Genomic DNA, 19,566 nt, shown 5'->3' with positions numbered 1-19,566 from the left:
AAGAAGGCAGATGGTTCCTGTAAATCTACTTCTTTTCCCAAACAATAAATGAGTCATTGAACTTTCAGCAAATAATTAATTATACTGCTAAAATTAAGGCTTCCTTGAGAATAATTTTCTTTTGTTTCTTTGTTTCTTTGGCCAATCCATTCAGCTAAATCTTTTAGGAACTAGTCAATGATAGAAGTAAAATAAATCCAATACTCAAGAAACTTGGCTACTGAGATACTTATTCAACTGAAAAAATTTGTCTCCTGTCCCACAAAATAATCATGATATTTCTGAAAAGCAAAGTATTATGACAGCTATTTAGAATCAACAACACTATGTATAAGACACATAACATATAAACCATATAAACAATAACCATAACATATAAACCATACCATGCTGTGGTGGTTTGAAGCTGCATGTGTCCCAGAAAACCATGTTCTTAGATCTAATCCATTTCTGTAGATGTAAACTCATTGTAAGTAGGACCTTAAGATGGGTCTTAATCCTCTTACTGGAGTCCTTTATAAACAGAATGGAGAGAGAGAGAGAGAGACAGAGAGACAGAGACAGAGAGAAAGAGAGACTGAAGCAAAAAGTTGAAAGCAATGAAACCCACAAGAGAAGGGAGAGACCAGCAGAACCCATTTTTCTTGCCATGTGGCAGAGGAGCCAAAGATCATTGGCAGCTGCTGTTTGGGAAGAAAGCATCACCTTGATGATGCCTTGATTTGGACATTTTCTTGGCCTCAAAACTGTAAGCTAATAAACTGCCATTGTTTAAAACTGATACATTTCATGGTATTTAATTTAAGCAGCTAGGACAATAAAACATATGCCTTCTGATCTACTCTTCTTAAATTTTAACCACAACTAAAGGTCCATTGGCTATTAATCAAATATATGTGACTAAAGTTTAGTTTTTTATTTTATTTCAATCATTTATTTTATATTGTGTACAATCTGTTCAAAAGTTAAGGATGCTGTCAGCCTTTCATTGTTTAAATTCTTCATGAGGCATTTCATTGTTCATGTAATATTAAATCATGTGTTCCAGTTTGCAATTTCCTTTCGGAATATACACACCCTGATTAATCTGTCTGATTTTCATTCCACACATTAATTTATTTGAGGTTAACTATGCTAAGGTCAGATGTTTATTTTCTATTTCCTGTCAAGAAAATATAATCCAAGAAAAAAACGTGACTGGGGAAAAATTCAATCATAGAACCTGATTTTTATTGAACTAAAAAATATCCAAAGTAAACTTCATTTCAGACATCGACAGCATATTCTCAACCATATTAGTCTCTGCCATTTCTTAAGTGCTTGGTTCCCTTACATTATAACATTTGAATCACCATTTCATTAATAAACAATAATAATTAATTATTATTAAATAATAATTTCATTATTGTTGCATCAGGGTAACAATAAAAATTTTGCTGATTTGCTTCTTTCTTTCAAACTGTCATCAATTTCCAGTAAATACATTGTCACTTTGTATTTACACTGTCCTCCTTTTGATCCATAACAGATAACCTTGGGAAGAAACCCTCAAATGCAGTTTAGAGAAATGTGACACTTTCCAATGAAAGGCCAACTAAATTGTTTGACATCTCACAAAGCGTGACCTCCAGAGCAATCAGGAAGGACTCCACCCAGTTGATTTCCCATCACAACTTAGAGGAAAACCATGGCTCCCTGATGCCCTCAGGAAATGAGTCATTTTAAATAGCGGAATTTTCCTGAACTAAGTCCTAGAGGTTGGGAAATCCATTAAATGAAATCCTTCTCTGCTCCATTGAAAAGTAAATAGTGAACATAACCTTTTCTCAGAGGCTTGGGGTGATCATGATGAACTTTGGTTTTAAGGCAGAATGGGAGGCAGCTTTGGTGAAGTAGGAAAAAAAAATGGCTTTGGAGTCAGCCATGGGTGTTTTTCTGACTATGGCTTTCTAACTGTGTGATTTGAGTTTTATATGTGTACCTTAGTTACTTTCTCTGTAAAAATGATGTCAGTAACAGCTCACTGAGCTTCCATTTGAACAAAGGAGATGGTGTATATAAAAACACCCACCATCACACCTGCTACAGTTTGTACATTTAATGTTTTGGGCTCCCTCCCTTGACCTAATGAATTCACGCAAGGATGAAGCAGCCAGCTCACCTTCTCCAATATGGATTTCTCATCCTCTAAAAAAATCTTTCCTCACTGCCATCAATGGCCTTTGACTTGCTCCCATCAGTCAAAATAGCATCCATTATTTCCTCATCACTAACCCAGTGAACATGTGAGTCATCTTGTATCCATCTGCTTCTCATACACTGTGAGTTCTCAGATGTGAAGGATGACTGACCCTCTCCATTTTAAGAATGCAGGAATGTTCTTTGTCATTCACTCACTCTTAAGACTGTCAATCCTTCATCATCTGAAGCAAATGAGCCTCATAGGCAACAGAGCAGCTTTCTTCAAACTTTTCCAAAATGCCTAACACCAAGTGGAATTCCAGGCACATTCTGTTCAAAAAGCTACATCCAGGATAATAAGGAGATTCAAATTCCTGGGTGGTTCCAGTGTGACAGATCAATATGCTTTGTGGAATCCTTATTGTAGTAAGACTTTGCAGCATGAATAGCACTCTCGTTATTGGATCAACTTAGAGAACAAACAGTCATGGGCAAGAAAAGTGCATCCAAATTCCTAATTAATAACTGTCAAATAAGGTGACCCTGGGTGGGGGGTGGAGTGGTGGTAGGGGTAACATATCCTGAATACACACCATGAATTCTGAGGTAGGTAGTCATCTGGCCACAGTCTAGGAATCAGACTGCTCTGATTTAGGGCCCATATGTGGAGATGTGCCTCAAGTCCTCAGGACTCCAGTTCTACAAAGCACATCAACAGCTGTTTTTATCTGAGATTTGGTATTATTTAGGAAATATGGAACAATAATTCAAAGACATCAATAATTTAACACTCTCAATTATACTGAGTAAAGATTTTTATTTTTACACCAAGTTTTTATCCTCTGACTTTCAGTAGAATAGTTCTGGGATGTGTACAATGGGATATTTTCAATGAGAAGCCTAGATCTCTTGGCTTCCCTTAGTCTCGCCACTGTATAGGCCACTGCACTACAGGAGACCAAGACAGCCAGTGATTCTCAGCCTAGGGCAATACTGCCTCCCTAAGGAGGATTTAGAAATGTAGGGGTTGTTTTTAATCATTTCTGGTTGTTACAGAGATTGGGAGCGCTGCTGGCATATGATGAACAGTTGTTCCACCCAAAATGTCAACAGCTCTCCCACTGAGAAACACGGTTTATTCCTACCAAGCTGTCCTCTGCCTCTAAGGACCCTGTGGTGGAGATTTGGGGGATTCCTAATCATTCAATCTTTCTTCCAATAGATAATTATTAAGCATTTAAAAAGTGTCAGACCCTCTTATACACCCTGAGGACACAGAAGAAAAAGAATGCAGTCCTTGCTCTTAAGAAGCTCATGTGGTAGAAGAGGGAAAAGAAAACCACTTTAATTCACTACAGTTTGATAAGGGCTGAGACAGAGGGGAGCACGGGATGGCAGGAGCACATGGGAGGAGCATCAAGGAATGGGGGGCACATCACTACCTGAGGTCTCTCCAGAGGAGACAAAGCTTGACAGGAGGGATGGTAATAGTTAGGGAAAGAGTGGATAGAAGTAATAATAAGAGGAGGAGGAAAGGCATTCCAAAGAGGGAAAGCAAAAGAAAATAAAACCCAGACAATTGAAAGCATTTTACTCTGGCTGAAACAGAGAATGGATATGAGGAAAATAAAGCAAAGCAGCAGGTTTTAGAGAGAAGATGATGAATTTAGTTTTAGATAACCTGAGTTTGAGGTGCAGAGGACAATATGTGAAAATGTCTAGTAATCAGCTGGGCAGATGTCTCTATTATGCAGGGGAAAGATGTGGGTTAAATTTAGGGTTGGGAGTTAATTGGCGCAGAGATGCTAACTTAAGTCTTTGGTACTGAGATCCCTTATGAAGAAAGCAAAGATTGAGAAAAGAAGAAGGTCTAGGTGAGGGGTCTGACAACTCCATTAAGGGATTGGTGGAGGGAGGAGAGTCTAGAGAAACTGAAGGAAAACCAAAACAGTGTAGTATCATAGAAGCTGTGGGGACCCAGGGCCCGGGCTCCCCCTCCCTAATGTAGAATGAGACCCCATAGCACATAGCAGCCTGCCTGACCAGGAAAGAAGTTGAAGATCATCAGACCTCCTCAAGGAAGAAAGTATGTACACATGGTACCGTAAACAAAGCATTAAAACTCCCCTCCCCTGATCACTGTTGATAAAAAACCTCCAGACTCCTGTGTCACGAGACTCTGCTGAAACTCTGTTCTCACATCCTACGGCATGTCTTTGTCCCAAATGCTAATAAACTGCCCCTTGCACTTCCCACCCTTGTGGAGCACTGACTTCCATTTTTCCTCGGACAGCTGCCCCCGGGGACCCTCTCCTGTTCATAAGTCTTAATAAATCCATGTCTGACTCTGTGCCTGGTGTGGTCTTTGACCTTAGCCCTTCAAAATCTTGGTTGGAAAGAAGCTAAGAAAAGAATTAGCTTTAAAGGAGAGGGAGTGGTCAACAAAATCAAATGCTGCTGAGATTCAAGTAATTTAACGTCCTTTTAGAGTGCACTGGATTTTTCCACATGGAGGTTGCTGGTGACCGCTGAGAGAGCAGTTTCAGTGGTGGGGTAGAGCGGAAGCCAGACTGTAACTGGGTGAACAGTGACAGGGAAATAAGAAAGAAGACACTGCAACTTCTCAGGAAATTTTGACATTTGAAAGGTGAAAAAGAGATAGGGATGGAGAAGAACAAAAGATACAGAGAGACTTATTTGTAAGTTTGTTTAAAGATGGGAGAACCTCATGAATATTAAATACAAGTGGGAAAGTGCCAGTAGAAGATAGACTGAAGGTTTTAAAGGAAGGGCTATAAATGAGATCTCTGAGAAGTTGGAAACAATGGCATCCTCAGCCCAGGAAAAGGGATCAGCCTTAGGGGAGAAAACCTCAACAGGAGAGAAGGAAGAAAAGACAGGTATGGAGGCAGATAAATTTATATGTTTGACAGAAGTAATTGAGGAACTTTTGCTCTGATCATTTTTACACTATACCTCAGCATTTTTAAATTTCAGATAATTTACATACTTTAAAAAATAGTACAAAGCTGAGTTTATGTCTACTATTCATTCATTCAACAAATATTTACTAAGTGCCACGTGCCTGGCACTGTCCTCCAAGGGGATAAGAGCAACAATGTCTGTCCCCATGGAGTTTACCTTCTAGAGGAGGAAGACACACAATTAAAACAACAGGCAGGGAGGAGCTAAGATGGTGGCATAGAGAGGAGTGGAAGACTGTTAGTCCCCCCTGGAACAATTCATAAATGACCAAAAAACTAGTAAATAACCTGGAATAACTGTGGGGAGACAAACGTGACTGTCCACTCATCATCCACCAACCTGAATTGGGAGGAATGCCTGAGATCACAGCATAAAATCTGTAAGTAAAACTGCGGACCCGCACTGGGAGCCGAGAGCCGAGAGCCCCTCCCTCACAGAAGCCTTGTGGTGCTAGAGAGCAGCACTCTCTCAGCCCAGCTCCAACTGCGGTTTTAATGTTAACTGCTCGATACAGACAGCAAATCCCCAACAAGCAGACAGAGGCTTTTGGTGACAACTGACCTTGGGAGAGTTGGGGGAAGCATCTCTCTCAGGATGGGGAGCCCAGAGGATCGGGTGCTATCTCTAGCTGACGGGTGAATCTGGGAGCTTTCCATCCCTTTCTCTCTCTGTGGAGAAAACCTCAGCCATTTTTCAGCCCTCAGCATTCTGCAGTAAAGAAAGCCTCGGCCATTTTAAAATTGCAGCACTTTGACCAGCAGAGTCAGAGAAACAAAGAACTTATTGATATGCAGATGACCTCTCTGGAGGGGTCATAGCTTCCCAAGAGGAAAGGGAGCGGCCAAACTCTACTGCCCGCCTTACCGGCACCAGACCCCAAAGCCTGGGGGAAGAGAGCCATGGGCCACATTCCCTTACACCAGCCAGTGACAGGCTGACAGGTGCACCTGCCAGGCAGAAAAGCACAGGGTGTGTCAATCCTCTAAGAAAAACCATCAGGGAAATCGGATACTGAATATTTCCTCCTTCTGTGACCTGAGCCTGTTCTCATCTGGGAAAACCTGATTGGGGTGGCCTAGGAAGTCAGATGCCTAGACAACAGAAAACTACAACCTACACTAAGAAAAACGAAATTATGGCCCAGTCAAAGGAACAAACATACACTTCAACTGAGATACAGGAATTTAAACAACTAATGCTAAATCAATTAAAAAAGTTTAGAGAAGATTTGGCAAAAGAGATAAAGGCTAGAAAGAAAACACTGGGCATACATAAGGCAGAAATTGAAAGTTCAAAAAAACAACTAGCATAATCTATGGAAATGAAAGGCACAACACAAGAGATGAAAGACACAATGGAAACACAACAGCAGATCTCAAGAGGCAGAAGAAAACACTCAGGAACTGGAGAACAAAAAACCTGAAAGCCTACATGCAAAGGAGAAGATGGAGAAAAGAATGAAAAAATATGAGCAACATCTCCGGGAACTTAAGGACGAAACAAAGTACAAGAATATATGTATCACTGGTGTTCCAGAAGGAGAAGAGAAGGGGAAAGGGGCAGAAGCACTAATAGAGGAAATAATCAATGAAAATTTCCCATCTGTCATGAAAGACATAAAATTACAGATCCAAGAAGCACAGTGTACTCCAAACAGAATAGATCTGAATAGGCCTACACCAAGACACTTAATAATCAGATTATCTAACGTCAAAGACAAAGAGAGAATCCTGAAAGCAGCAAGAGAAAAGCAATCCATTACATACAAAGGAAGCTTATTAAGACGATGTGCGGATCTCTCAGCAGAAACCATGGAGGCAAGAAGGAAGTGGTGTGATATATTTAAGATACTGAAAGAGAAAAGTTGCCAACCAAGAATCCTCTATCCAGCAAAGCTGTCCTTCAAATATGAGGGAGAGCTCAAAATATTTTCTGACAAACAGACAATGAGAGACTCTGTGAACAAGACACCCGCCCTACAGAAAATACTAAAGGGAGCACTACAGAGTGATAGGAGAAGACAGGAGTGCATGGTTTGGAACAAAATTTTGGGAGATGGTAGCACAGCAATGTAAGTACACTGAACAAAGATAACTATGAATATGGTTGAGAGAGGAAGGTGGGGAGCATGTGAAACACCACAAGAAAGGAGGAAAGATAAAGATTGGGACTGTGTAACTTGGTGAAATCTTGTGTTCAACAATTGTGATAAAATGTACAAATATGATCTTTTATGAGGGAGAACAAGCAAATGTCAACCTTGCAAGGTGTTAAAAATGGGGAGGCACTGGGGGAGGGATGAAATCAACATAAACTGGAGACTGTAACTAACAGAATCATTGTATTATGCTTCCTTTAATGTAACAAAGGTGATATACCAACGTAAATGCAGATAAGGGGGGGATAGGGGAGGCATGTTAGACACTTGACATTGGTGGTGTTGTCTGACTCTTTACTTTGATTTAAGGTTATTTTTCCTTTTGCTGCTTCCTAGCTGTCATTTTTTTTTCCTCTTTCTTTTGCCTCTCTACCTTCTTTGACTCTTCCTCCTGCCTTGTGGAAGAAATGCAGATGCCCTTATATAGATAGTGGTGAAGGTGGTGAACACATAAATATGTGACCATACAGCGGACCATCGATTGTTTACATAGGATGGAATGTATGACATGTGAATAAAACCATCTAAAAAAAATGGGTTGATGAAGAAACCTCGAGGGCAATATACTGAGTGAAACAAGCCAGACACATAAGGACAAATATTGCAGGCTCTCACTGATAGGAACTAATTATAATATGTAAACTCATCGACATGACATATAAGGTACCAAGATACAGGACGAGGCTTAAGAATGGGGAGTGGTTGCTTAGTATGAGCAGAATGTTCAACTAGGATGAACTTAAATGTTTGGAAACGAACAGAGGTGTCGGTAGCAAGATGTGAGAATAACTAACAGTGCCGAATGGTGCGTGAATGAGGTGGAAAGGGGAAGCTAAGAGTCATATATGTTACCAGAAGGAAAGTTGGAGGTCAAAAGATGGGAATGTATAAAACTGAATCCTATGGTGGGCAATGTCCATGATTAACTACACAAATATTAGAAATCTCTTCCAGGAACGAGAACAAATGTATGACAATACAATTAGAAGTTAATAATAGAGGAGCATATAGGGAAGAAACACATACCTATTGCAAACTATATACTATAGTTAGTCATATTTCAACGTTCTTTCAGAAACAGTAACACATGTACTAAACCAATACTGTGAGGCAACAATTGAGGGAGGTTGGTTAGGGATATGGGAGGATTCGAGTTTTGTTTTCTTTTTTTTTTTCTTTATTCGTCTTTCGCTTTATTTCTTGTCTGGAATAATGAAAAGTTTCTAAAAATTGAACAAAAATTAAGTCTGGTGATGGATGCACAGCTGTATCAGGGTACCAGGGGCAACTGATTGTACACTTTGAAATTTTGGATATTGTATGGTATGTGAACAATCTCAATAAAAATTTAAAAACAAACAAACAAAAACAATAGGTAGGTATGTCAGAGGGTGATGAATGCAGTGGAGCAAAAGGAAGCAATGAAGGGACAGGGTATGTTAGGGGCTGCTGCACTTTTAAGAAGTGTGTTCAGGGAAGGTCTCATTTAGAAGTGACATGTCTGTGGAGTCCTGAAGGAAGTGAGGGAGTCAGTCATTGAGATAACAAGGGTCTGGAAGAAGCAACCATAAGTACAAAGTTCCTGAAACTGGAATGTGATGTGACTGGCATGTGCATGGATCTCGATGTGGCTGGAGCTGAGGGACAAAGAAGAGCAGTTTGTGGGATGTCCAAGAAGGAATGGGGATCCAGATCATGCAGGGCATGGAGCCCATTGCAGGCTTTGACTCTCACTCTGAATGAGATGAGAGCCAACGGAGGGTTCTGAGCACTGGATTACTATGAATGAAACTTCCCTGTGGCTGTTGTGTTAAGAACAGACTGAGGGGAGACGGGAGCAAAGCTGAAATTGGAGACCAGTTAGGAGACTGCTACAGTAATTTGGGTAAGAGATGAGGGCAGTAGAGGTGGAGGAAAATGGTCAGGTTTTGGATATATTATAACGTTTATGGCAAGTTCTCCTTGCCAGGCATTGAGACATTGACCACAGCCTTTTCTACAAATTATCATTTAATCCTCACAACCCTATGAGGTAGGTATCACCATTATTCACATGTTAACAGAAAATCTAAATGACATTTGGTTAAAAGTTCATATTTGCTTATGTGGGAAACCATAAATGAAGCTGGTATAGTGGATGCTCTCATGCTCCACTGAGATCCCCCCTTCAAGTCTGAGGCCCTTTCCCCAGCTGCCAGGAGTGAGGGCTGCTGAGAGCTCACAGCTGGGTGTCCCTCTGGGCATTTTTCTCACCCAAGGCTGCATTTCTTCCATGTGGGAGCAGTGGCTGATTGATAAAGGGGTAAAAAGCCCCAATCTCTTGCCTCATTCATGACCACTCTGAACGGCCATCCCAGCGGCAGTGCTCCCTATGGGATCAGCAGAGTTCGCAATGGAACTGCAATGCAGCTCAGCTTCTCTCGCTGCCTAACCTTGCTTCCCTGGCTTCCTTCCCTGGCTTTTCTGAGGTCACTAATAAACTCCCTTGCACGTAATCTCTGCCTCAGATTCTGTTTCCTGGGGAACCATCTCTAAGCAAGTTTTTGAAATGCAAGGGTGGTGTAAGGCAGGAAAAAAGACAGAGAGAGAAGTCTTCTTGAATATAAATGATGGGGCTTTCATTTTGAAATATAGTCTAGAAGCATGGACACATGTGACTAAAATTGTAGTTTTTTTTTTTTTTTTCCTCAAGGACATATTTAATTTCTTGAATTTAATGAATAAAACTGCCAGACTTAATTATCTCAACATATATATACTGAGAATGTAATTTCATCAACAAGAAGAGGCAAAAATAATTTCAAGTGTCTACTTGTGATATTGGAAAGAATATTTAGACTTTTATAAGTGGAAAAGCATACCAGCAGAAGAATCCATTGCTACATGTTAAACTTTGTAGCAAATGGCATTGGAATCTTAATTCTTTCCAGAAATACATGGAAGCTGATTTTTTTTTAAATGTTCAAACTCCAACAGTTTTATAGACAGCATTTTTTTCAAAAGAACTATAATAAAACAATCTGTTTTTAATATACTCAAGACATCAATAAAGAGCAGGTTAATTAGACATGGTTAGATTTCATTAGACTCTAATACATGGCTTTTCTCCAACACTCAATTCTTTTATTACTTCCTTTTTTTCCACATACATTTATAACAATCTAATGGAATCTCCTCATAGAATTCCAGTTTTCCACACAGGAGGGAATATAAAGAATTATATCAGTGGGCATTATTGTCATGATAGGTCTCTAATTTATGCATTAAACAAATGGTGTCAGAAGGAATCCAGCTCTATCCTTTCCTACATGCTAGCCAATTAAATAGTGAGTGGAGAGTTCTTTTGTACAGGAGCATTAGAAGCACACACTTTCCCTTTTGAATATGTCAACTGAAAAGAGCATGGTCAGGGATGTTGACCCCCTTTGACCACAGTTTTCTTTCCCTTCAGATTTTCTGTTTAAAATATCAATAATGGATGTAGTTGGAGCAGGCAGCTCTGCTCAATGAGTCCAATGGTTGCCCAAGCACACTTGGGCCTCCCTCAGAGCAGGGGAATGCATTTCCTGTTTGATCTAATTAACAGGGGATGTGTGGTGGAGGTATAAACCTTAGATGATTTACTGTATATTTTGTGCTGAAACCATACCTATGAAAAGAAAAATAGCTGTCTGGGTGACTGAGTATCACAGCACTTTTATCAGGATGAATCCTGCACATGGCCAATCTCCAAACACTGGGACACATCAACAAGTCTTAGAGTAGTATGTGTGGCAGGGACATGTTGGAATGGGTCGGAGGAATGGAGCATGTAGGTAAATGAATGTTCAGTAGAACATGAGACAGTTTGCTGCTGACAGTGAAGAGACCTGGGCAAAGGTGAAATTTATTCTCATTTCCAGATTAAGATTATGGATGACCAGCCCATTCAATAAACCAATAATTGAGTCGGGTTGGGAGTTTAAATAGTAGGAGATGACAAGCAGATTCTGTTTCCTCATTGTCTATAGTGAACATTCTTGAATAGTTTCTTCTAAATTATGTTGCTGGATATACAGACGTTTTCTATTCTCTGTAAAACATACTGGCAGACATCCACAATATAATAAGCTTTCTCTCTAAGTCTGGGCCCTCCTGCTCTCATGAGTTGAGTTGTATGACTGGTAAGAGTTAATTGTGTTTATTAACTAAATTATTCCAGTTGTCATTTTTACTGCAATTGCATAAAATAATTAAATATTTTGCAAATTGATAAGATATGAGCATAAAAAAGTTATTTCTATGAAAACTAAGAAATACTTTGGAAATGCTCAAAAAATAAATTGCTCAAAAAATTTCTGTTGAATTAAATGTGGGTGAAATAATTGTAAAACACTGGAGGAAAAACATCTGAAAGATCTCAGATTGTCTAATCAAATTTCTTTGCAAGTATCATTAAGCTTTTCCATTCCTCTTTAAAATAAAAAAAAATTAAACATAGCAATGCATTATGCATGTGGTTTCTGCAGATTCTAATCCACAGACTCTTACTCAAAGGAAAAGGTTTAGATTGGCATTAGAAGACTGATGAATGGATGTACAATTGGAATTTCAGGGTAAAACAAAATTTTCAAATTCTGAATAATCTATTTTATGATTCCCCATTTTTAACTGACTTTTTAAACCAATCAACCAACTGCTGGCTAAGTGCACATTCAGAGAGAGCATCTGCTATACTACATTCAGGTAGGGTCACTATTGCTCTTTTCAGGCTAATTGGAAAAAGGCATTTCTTGGGGGTTCTTGTGTAGGAAGAGTTGAGCTGCAAGACGGTCTCTGGACTCTCTAACTCCATCACCTGTGGTGGAATGGTGAAAACCTTCCCCAGGTAACTGAATGATCAGAAAGCCTTGGAGGCATATCCAGAAGGGTTTTTCTGATTCCCCATCATATATAATCACAAGCTTTATAGCATTCCCAGTTGGAATAAACATGAGAGTTTCCCCCCAGTAAAGCAAAGCTGACACTCATATTTGTTGACAATTTAAGGAAAGGGTTCTCACATTTTTCTTTGATGATCTGGGTCTTAAATTGAACCCACAACTTTAGCTATGGCATTTTCCTAGGGAGATTTTCCCTACACTACAGGAATATAATAAATGAGCTTTGCCAGAAGTGGAGGAGAGGTCAATAGCCCTTCTGCGTTATTTAAAAAATAAAATAAAGTTTAAGAGCAACAATACTCATGTCATATATAATTACCAATTTTAATAAAGTGCTATTTTTAGAATTGTAAGGCAGCCACAAAGAGATTGGTATGGATACAACCCTAATGACTTAATTTCACTGTTACCTCTGGGATCTATATAGTCATTACAACAGCAATGGATAATTGTTGGAACTGATTTCGGAGAATATCACCTTTAACCCTGCATTTTTCTAATCACCCTCTTTCTTACTGTGCACAAAGATGGAAAACATTAGTTACGCTGAAGGTAAAGTAGGTGTGGAGCAGTTGGGAGGGGATGGAATCCCTGTCTCAGCAACTTCCACAAAGAAACAGCAATAGCAAAATAAGAGCAATCTTCCAGTCACCTAGGATAAATAATCATCAAAATAATGAACAGTCCTGGTATTTTTCTTTGTCTCTAACATACAGTGACAATTTATTTCAAAAAAAACACCTACATCTGCTGAAAATTCACCATGGTCTCATCATGCAAAAACGATACTTAAACCAGCAAGCATTTTGAGCCTGGTCTGAAAGGATAAAGTATTTCACTAATTACTGGACAGCTTATTTATAGCTTTGATTTTACCCCCTATTTCTCAAGGGACATGTTTCTTCCACAGCACAGTTGCTGAAGCAAACATTTATTGTCATTGTTTCCCTGGAAAGAAGCAGAAGTACCTAACTAGCTATTAAAATTCTGTAAGATCAACTGCCAGGGATTTTTGCTTAATTTATAACTTTGACTCAAGCTGTTCCTTAAGGCCTGTCTTATTTTTCTGTTTGTACCTGACAGAAAATAGTGTGTCAGAAAGAAATATTAAAAAAAAAAAATACTGATGCACTTCCTACCAACCAATATTTTTTTAGGTAAACTTACTGCTATTTTTTCTTTTTAATAATACCATCCAAAATCACAAAATATTAACTCATCATTAAATCCAAAATACACATTTTTATGGGAACTTGAAAGAATATGCCTTTTTCAAAATGACAATTCCTCACTCAAAAGTAATATATGTTTATTGTGGAATGCCTGGAACATACAAGAAATTATAAAGAAAATAATTAAAATAAACCAAAATCTCACCAACCAGAGGCAAGCTTTGTAAACATTTTGGTAAACTGCCTTCTAGAGAAAGAAAATGATTCTTTAATAAATCTTAAAAACTATCTTCTATTCTCTAATAACAACTTCTATTCCTCAATAAAAAGTTTTGTTATAATTTTCCCTTTGGGACTTACATTACTTGTAATCTTTGGGAAGCTATTTGATAGCTAACTTGACGTATACAGTTTTAAATTTAACCATATTGAATGTTAAGTATACAGGATTAACAGGATCCTAAAGTGATGACAGTTAATCTAAGAATGAAGATTTCAAACTGAGGTTTGAGACGATCCTGATGGGAGCTTTAGTGAGATGTATGATTTGACTGGTATATGTGTTTAAGCAACAGTAAAGGTGGAACAGTATCAGAAAATTCAACTAAATGTGGGCCAATCTGTGGGGTACGCAAAACTCTTAAAAGACTTCTGTGAGCACTGTGGTTTTCAATAAAGGAGAGGATCTACCTTGCTGTGTCTTGCCCATGTTGGAGATTCTGAGGCTATGATTGGTTATCAGATCTCCACATGGACAAGGTCAAATACATTTAATATCTGGGACCTTTCAGAGAAGGCCATCTTGAAAGTCTGAATTGTGACACAAAAGAGTATAAGAGCAATACAGAATGCTGTTCATAATACAGAACTTAAAGTTTTGGTTTCCCCTTGAAGTCATATCAAAAGACCTGTTTGGTATGTTCTCTTCCAGGGGAAGAATACAAGGAGAATATCAGAGTTGTTTATTTTCAATATAAATATATTAAATATAAATATGTAGACATGCTTTAAAAATGTCTCATATTCCCAACATGATAATCAAGATTCTTCTTTTCCTTCTGTTTAAATCAACTATCAAGGTAATTCATTATGATCGTGCAACTGTCTTCACATTAAATCCTTTCAGGCAGTGAGAGGTCTAGAGTTTTCCACATTCACATCATTAATAATTCATTGGGATAAATGCCCTGAGAACCTACCAGTGCATTTTTGATCACCACCTCCTATTGGCCTGCGTGTAAGTTTTCAAGTGAGTGTCATTCATTGCTTAAGGTGAAGAAACAGAAACTTACAAGGAGACACCAAGAGTTAGAGGAAAGGTAGGGTTATCTCATTTGTAACAGACTTGAATGCTGAGCCAAAAGACTCAGAGTCCAAGAACTACACGACCTCCCAAGATAAGTTCACTATCAAGAGGAACAAAGAAACATGCCCTACAGTGAGAGGAGACTAGTTAAATACGCAGTGGTCTGAAAGCAGACACCAGCCCAGTGCACTCACTCGAGGGCTGCTCTGTAGTGGGAGATGGCTTCTCGGTCCCGGCCTCCGTCCTTCAGGAAATTGGCATAGTTGTAGTGGGCCTTGGCATTGTGGGGTAGAGTTTGAACTCCAGACCTAAGGTTAACAAATCAAAAAATCAAAGAAAAAAGGTGTGCCATTAGGAATGCTGTCAGTTGCCTTAATGTTTTTACTCATACTTTCATGAGCCTGTATTTGAAATGGTCCATTTTCTCTGGGCCAAGTTCTCCAAAATTTGTGAATTATATGATACTAAACACATGCTTTTATGGAAATGAAGAAGGCAGGTGTGCATGACTGAACAAACATGCTAACTGCACATGAACAAAATCTCCTCGGCCTGTAAACCTAAGGGCCTTTTTACATGCTGGAGAGACACATGGAGCCGCTGCAGGGCTCTGCCGTCTTTCTTGAAGTTTCTTCTGGGAGCACAGCAGGGACCAGTTATAGACCCGAGAGCACTTCACACTCCAAGGGAAACACCTAACTCTCCAATTATCAGGGAAGTCTGGCTTTCTTAAGTTAGGGCGCAAGGGGCAGAAGACTGGGTCTCTAGTGCTGCAAAGTGAGACCTTGCAGAGGATAATTACAAAAACTCATCCTTCTAGTGGGAGTTCCAGCAATGGGCAAACCCTTTCTTCCTCTCATATATATTTTGGAGGATGGCTTCCTATTCATGAAGACCACATGAAATAGCCTAACTTGATCTCTGTGAGCACAATTCCAGGCCCTTAAGAAAGAAACTCGTTTTCATAAAATGACAATAGATCATAACCACAACCTCCTCTACAAAACATGAGATGAGATATAATGTGTGGTGCTCCTTTATTCTCAGCCTTTTTTCCCTTGATTCTTTCCACCATTCTTGGTTTCTTCAATATTGGAACCTATGAAATTGGTTTATGTAACTGTCCCTCCTTTCCCCGTCCAAGCCCTCCAGGAAGTCACTGCCTCTCCTTTGGATGCAAAGTTCTCAGGGGAGCCATTCTGGAAGGAAAACAAATTCCAGACCGAGATGCAGGGAAACTCAGAAAACTCCTTAATTACTAAGTAATGGTGGGTGGTGAAGTCAAGCTTGGCTGAGATAATTATCTTTTGCCTTTCCCTACTATGGTCTGGGATGAATGAAAGGAAAAGAAAAAGTAAAAGTTAATGTAGGGTTAAGCAGAATCATTAAGAAGGGATACATTCCAGAAGTGAGATGGTTTGATCCAATTAGGTTACAAGCATTTCTCTGATGTGAAGTAAATGGTACAGTCATCCAACATCTATGTGGAGCCCCCTCGGTGTCAAGCACTGTGCCAGATCCTGGAGATGGTCAGAGCTCCTGCCCTCAGGGAGCTTACAGGAGTGTAGGAGATACGAGCAAGTAGGAAATATGGGTGTTTGCAAAACCACTTGTCAGAGGAGGTGAACAGAGTGTCCTGGGGGCAGGGCATGCTTATCCCAGTAGTGGACATCAGGGGAGGCTTCCAGAAGGCAGTGTCAGCAAAGCTGAAACTTTGAGGATAAGAGGAAATTAAATTAGTCTCTGGAGGGGGACAAAGGTCTAGGGAGGAGGGGGACATCCTAATCAGAGAGAAGAGCCTGTGGTGATTTTGAGGAACTGAAAGAAGTTCAGAGTGGATGGATACCAGGAAGGCTAGATTTGGGAGTGGAGAGACCCTGAAGGGGCTTTGTGGCTCACATTACACTTTGGGCTTTATCTGAAGAGCAGTGGGGACCAGTGGAGGATTTTAAACAGGGAAATGAGACCAAAAGTTTAGCATCTTAGACTGGCTGCTCTGGCTGCCCTGTGGCAATAGAATGGAAAGAGGGAAGACTGGAGACCCATGGGAAGCTGAAGGAAGAGAGAAAAAGAGACAGAAGCAGAGACGGAGAGAGAGACAGATGATGACCAGAACTTTAGCAGAAGCAATAGGAGAAGCTGAAAGATATTCAAGAGCAATGGTGACAGGACTTGGGGACAGACAATTCTCGGGAGAACACACCTGCATGCTCACATCAATTCAGTTCCCTCCCTCCTTCCTGATTTTCCTCCTCCCTCCCTTCCTTCCCTTACAGCCTTTCACATCAATACAGAAATAAAAACGGTCTACAAAAATAAATTAACATAGAAGGGAATTACAGGAAAACTGATCAAAGGAGATGTGGCTCAAGGGACTATCTGATAACAGTTCTGGGGTCTAGAATACACAACAGATTTTTATGCTATAGCTCAAGGCCACGATGATTTTTCTCTGGAAAATTTCTGGGCAGCATTACCAATCACCTTTGACAGCTGTACAATAATCCACTAATTACCCAGAGCTAAAATATACTTTCTTCACATTTTAATGTTAGTAAAATTGGGATTTTTGTATAGATTTGATGTAGCATTTCTTCTTTTCTTTTACATTTCCCAGAAGCTGTTTCCAGATCAGTACTGCACCTTATATCTATAAAGACTGAGAAATGAGGAAATGTGTTAGTTGTGAAACGTATTTCTGTGTAACATAATGAGTCGGCTTGTTATACAGGCTTACTGGATATGTGAAGAAATGATATATTGAAGGTTCCTGCCAAAAATGATTATATTGGTTTAAGTACTGTTGATCTTAAGATGGTTTTTTTTTCTGACAGTAATTATAGAACAGGTCCTGGCTGCTCAGGACATTCCTAGCTCATGACAATCAAATCAACCCATCAGATAATAGGAGGATATTTATTTTTCTATTTGTTTGAAAAGACTTTGGCTATTATGTAGGACACTGGGGCTGCCTGTCTAATGTCTATTACACAGCTCCCCTAAGGCGTAGCAGGCATGTGAGGGGGTCATGACAATTGACCCCACACCCATCTCTATTTGTCTGGCCCAATCAGTTTAATCCCATCCCCACAACCACAGCCATCAGCTTAGGTAACCGAGGCCTAGGCCAATCAGCAACCAGCGAGCCTCTGACCAGGGAAATTGATTCCAGAATAGACAAGTAATCCTACTCAGCCTAATAAATTGTGAGGAACTGTTTGAGAAAGATAGTTCCGAACACTTCTCACACAGAAGTCAGCTCTCTTCTCACATTGTATATAGAAGCAGCAGACACCATGGCAGGCAGAATAGAGAAATGGAAACAAATGGCTTTCAAATGTCAATATTGAGACACAAAATTGCTTTCTGAGCATTTACTATGTGCCAGACACTGTTCTAAGCACTTTACATGTATTAATATATTTAATCCATTTAACCCTGTGAGGTTAGGCTAGCTATCCTGTATCCTGTTATTGTAAACCAATAAACTACCCTTACCATTTAAGTTGGTTTTGACTGGAGTTTTCTGTTACTGGAATCAGAAACCTCACAAATTCCAAATAGATAGAGCTAGAAAACTTTTTCCTTTCTTGGTGGGTGGGAGTTATACACCACCTCTGGAGTCACTGCTGGAGCATGAACAGAAAATGTTTACCTGGTGTTCTGCAACTAGAGCTTGATACATCCCTAACCTTCTGTCTTCTGGGTTTTCAAATGTACTGGTAAAAACAACATAACAAACTCAGTTTATGCTTCAAAGCTGCTCAGAAATTACTTGTTACTAATCCGTCATCTTTTGAATTCTCTGAGGCAGCAAATTCCAACGTTTATCTCTCTCCACTAGCATCCTACCCCACCCTCATTCTCCCAATTCAGCAGAAGATCCTACTTACTATTTCATTATTTCATCAAAATGGGGGGCATTACCTGTGAACCCCCTTAACGAATCCACCCCATCCTACTTTCTCTGTTTTGGCTCCAGTTCAAGTTGTTCCCAAACCTCAGGCAGCCCAGACTCTAGATGTCCTGCAGGGACTCTGCAGTTACAGGGTCAAGCCTTCTCTCATTTACACACACCCCACCCACCCACCCACCCCCATCAAATCCTCCCTTTTATTCCCGTATTCTAGAATTTTGTAGTAATGACTGTAGAAATTAGAAAATTAAATTAAATGTCAGTGGTGGGATGGTAGAAAGAGACAGGTGGCTGTAGAATTAGATCAGTATATTTTTCCAGGTGAGCATCAGGAAGAGAAAGAATTATACTGATTTCTCTTTGCATTTGGAAGGTGGGGCTGAGATGTGGTCAAGGATGCTGACAGAGTTCCCTCATCCATATCTCGCATAATGGGAAACTATTATGGGTGGATTTTGTGGTCTATAAACTTATGCATGTATGGGGAAGAGGGGTTATAGAAACACTCCTGAGCACTATATATAAAGTACCATTAGCTGCGCTGATTTAAGTGCTTTTTATTGATTGGCAAATGTTTTTCATTGAAAGTACTGCAGTAGCTCAGAGCATCCAGACTACATCAAGATCAGAATGGAGGCATCACGCCATTTAATCAGTCCCCTAACTTGGAAATCTCCTTATGCTCTTATATCTCTCTAGTCCTCATGTCCACTGATTATAAGCCTTTTCAGCTCTTTCCCAGAAACTGCACTCAAATATGATTCCTTCTCTGAATCCCACTGGGTACTGCAGTAACTCAAGATCTTTGTGGAAGACTGCAGGACCATATTCTGCACCATGCCCCTCTACCACCCCATCCCTGCCCTGCAGTGTAGGGTGTCACCATACCCTGAACTTAGGCATAGTCATCTGACTTCTCTTGGCCA

General features: G+C 39.8%; 1 protein-coding gene across 6 annotated transcripts in view; it reads right to left on the bottom strand.

The window, feature by feature from the left end:
* Window positions 1–19,566, bottom strand: part of TMTC1 (transmembrane O-mannosyltransferase targeting cadherins 1) — a 289,639-nt gene that overhangs the window by 71,952 nt on the left and 198,121 nt on the right. For all 6 annotated transcript variants that reach the window (XR_005218412.1, XR_005218411.1, XM_037846482.1 and 3 more), the window contains one exon: window positions 14,919–15,032. Coding sequence is in view for 4 of the 6 variants with exons in the window: in XM_037846482.1 (XP_037702410.1) it covers window positions 14,919–15,032 (114 nt within the window). In the remaining 2 variants the exon portion in view is untranslated. The remainder of the gene's footprint in view (window positions 1–14,918; window positions 15,033–19,566) is intronic.

Source organism: Choloepus didactylus, chromosome 8 (assembly GCF_015220235.1).
Source record: "Choloepus didactylus isolate mChoDid1 chromosome 8, mChoDid1.pri, whole genome shotgun sequence".
Lineage (NCBI taxonomy): Eukaryota > Metazoa > Chordata > Mammalia > Pilosa > Megalonychidae > Choloepus > Choloepus didactylus.
This window is presented reverse-complemented; position numbering and strand designations above follow the sequence as displayed.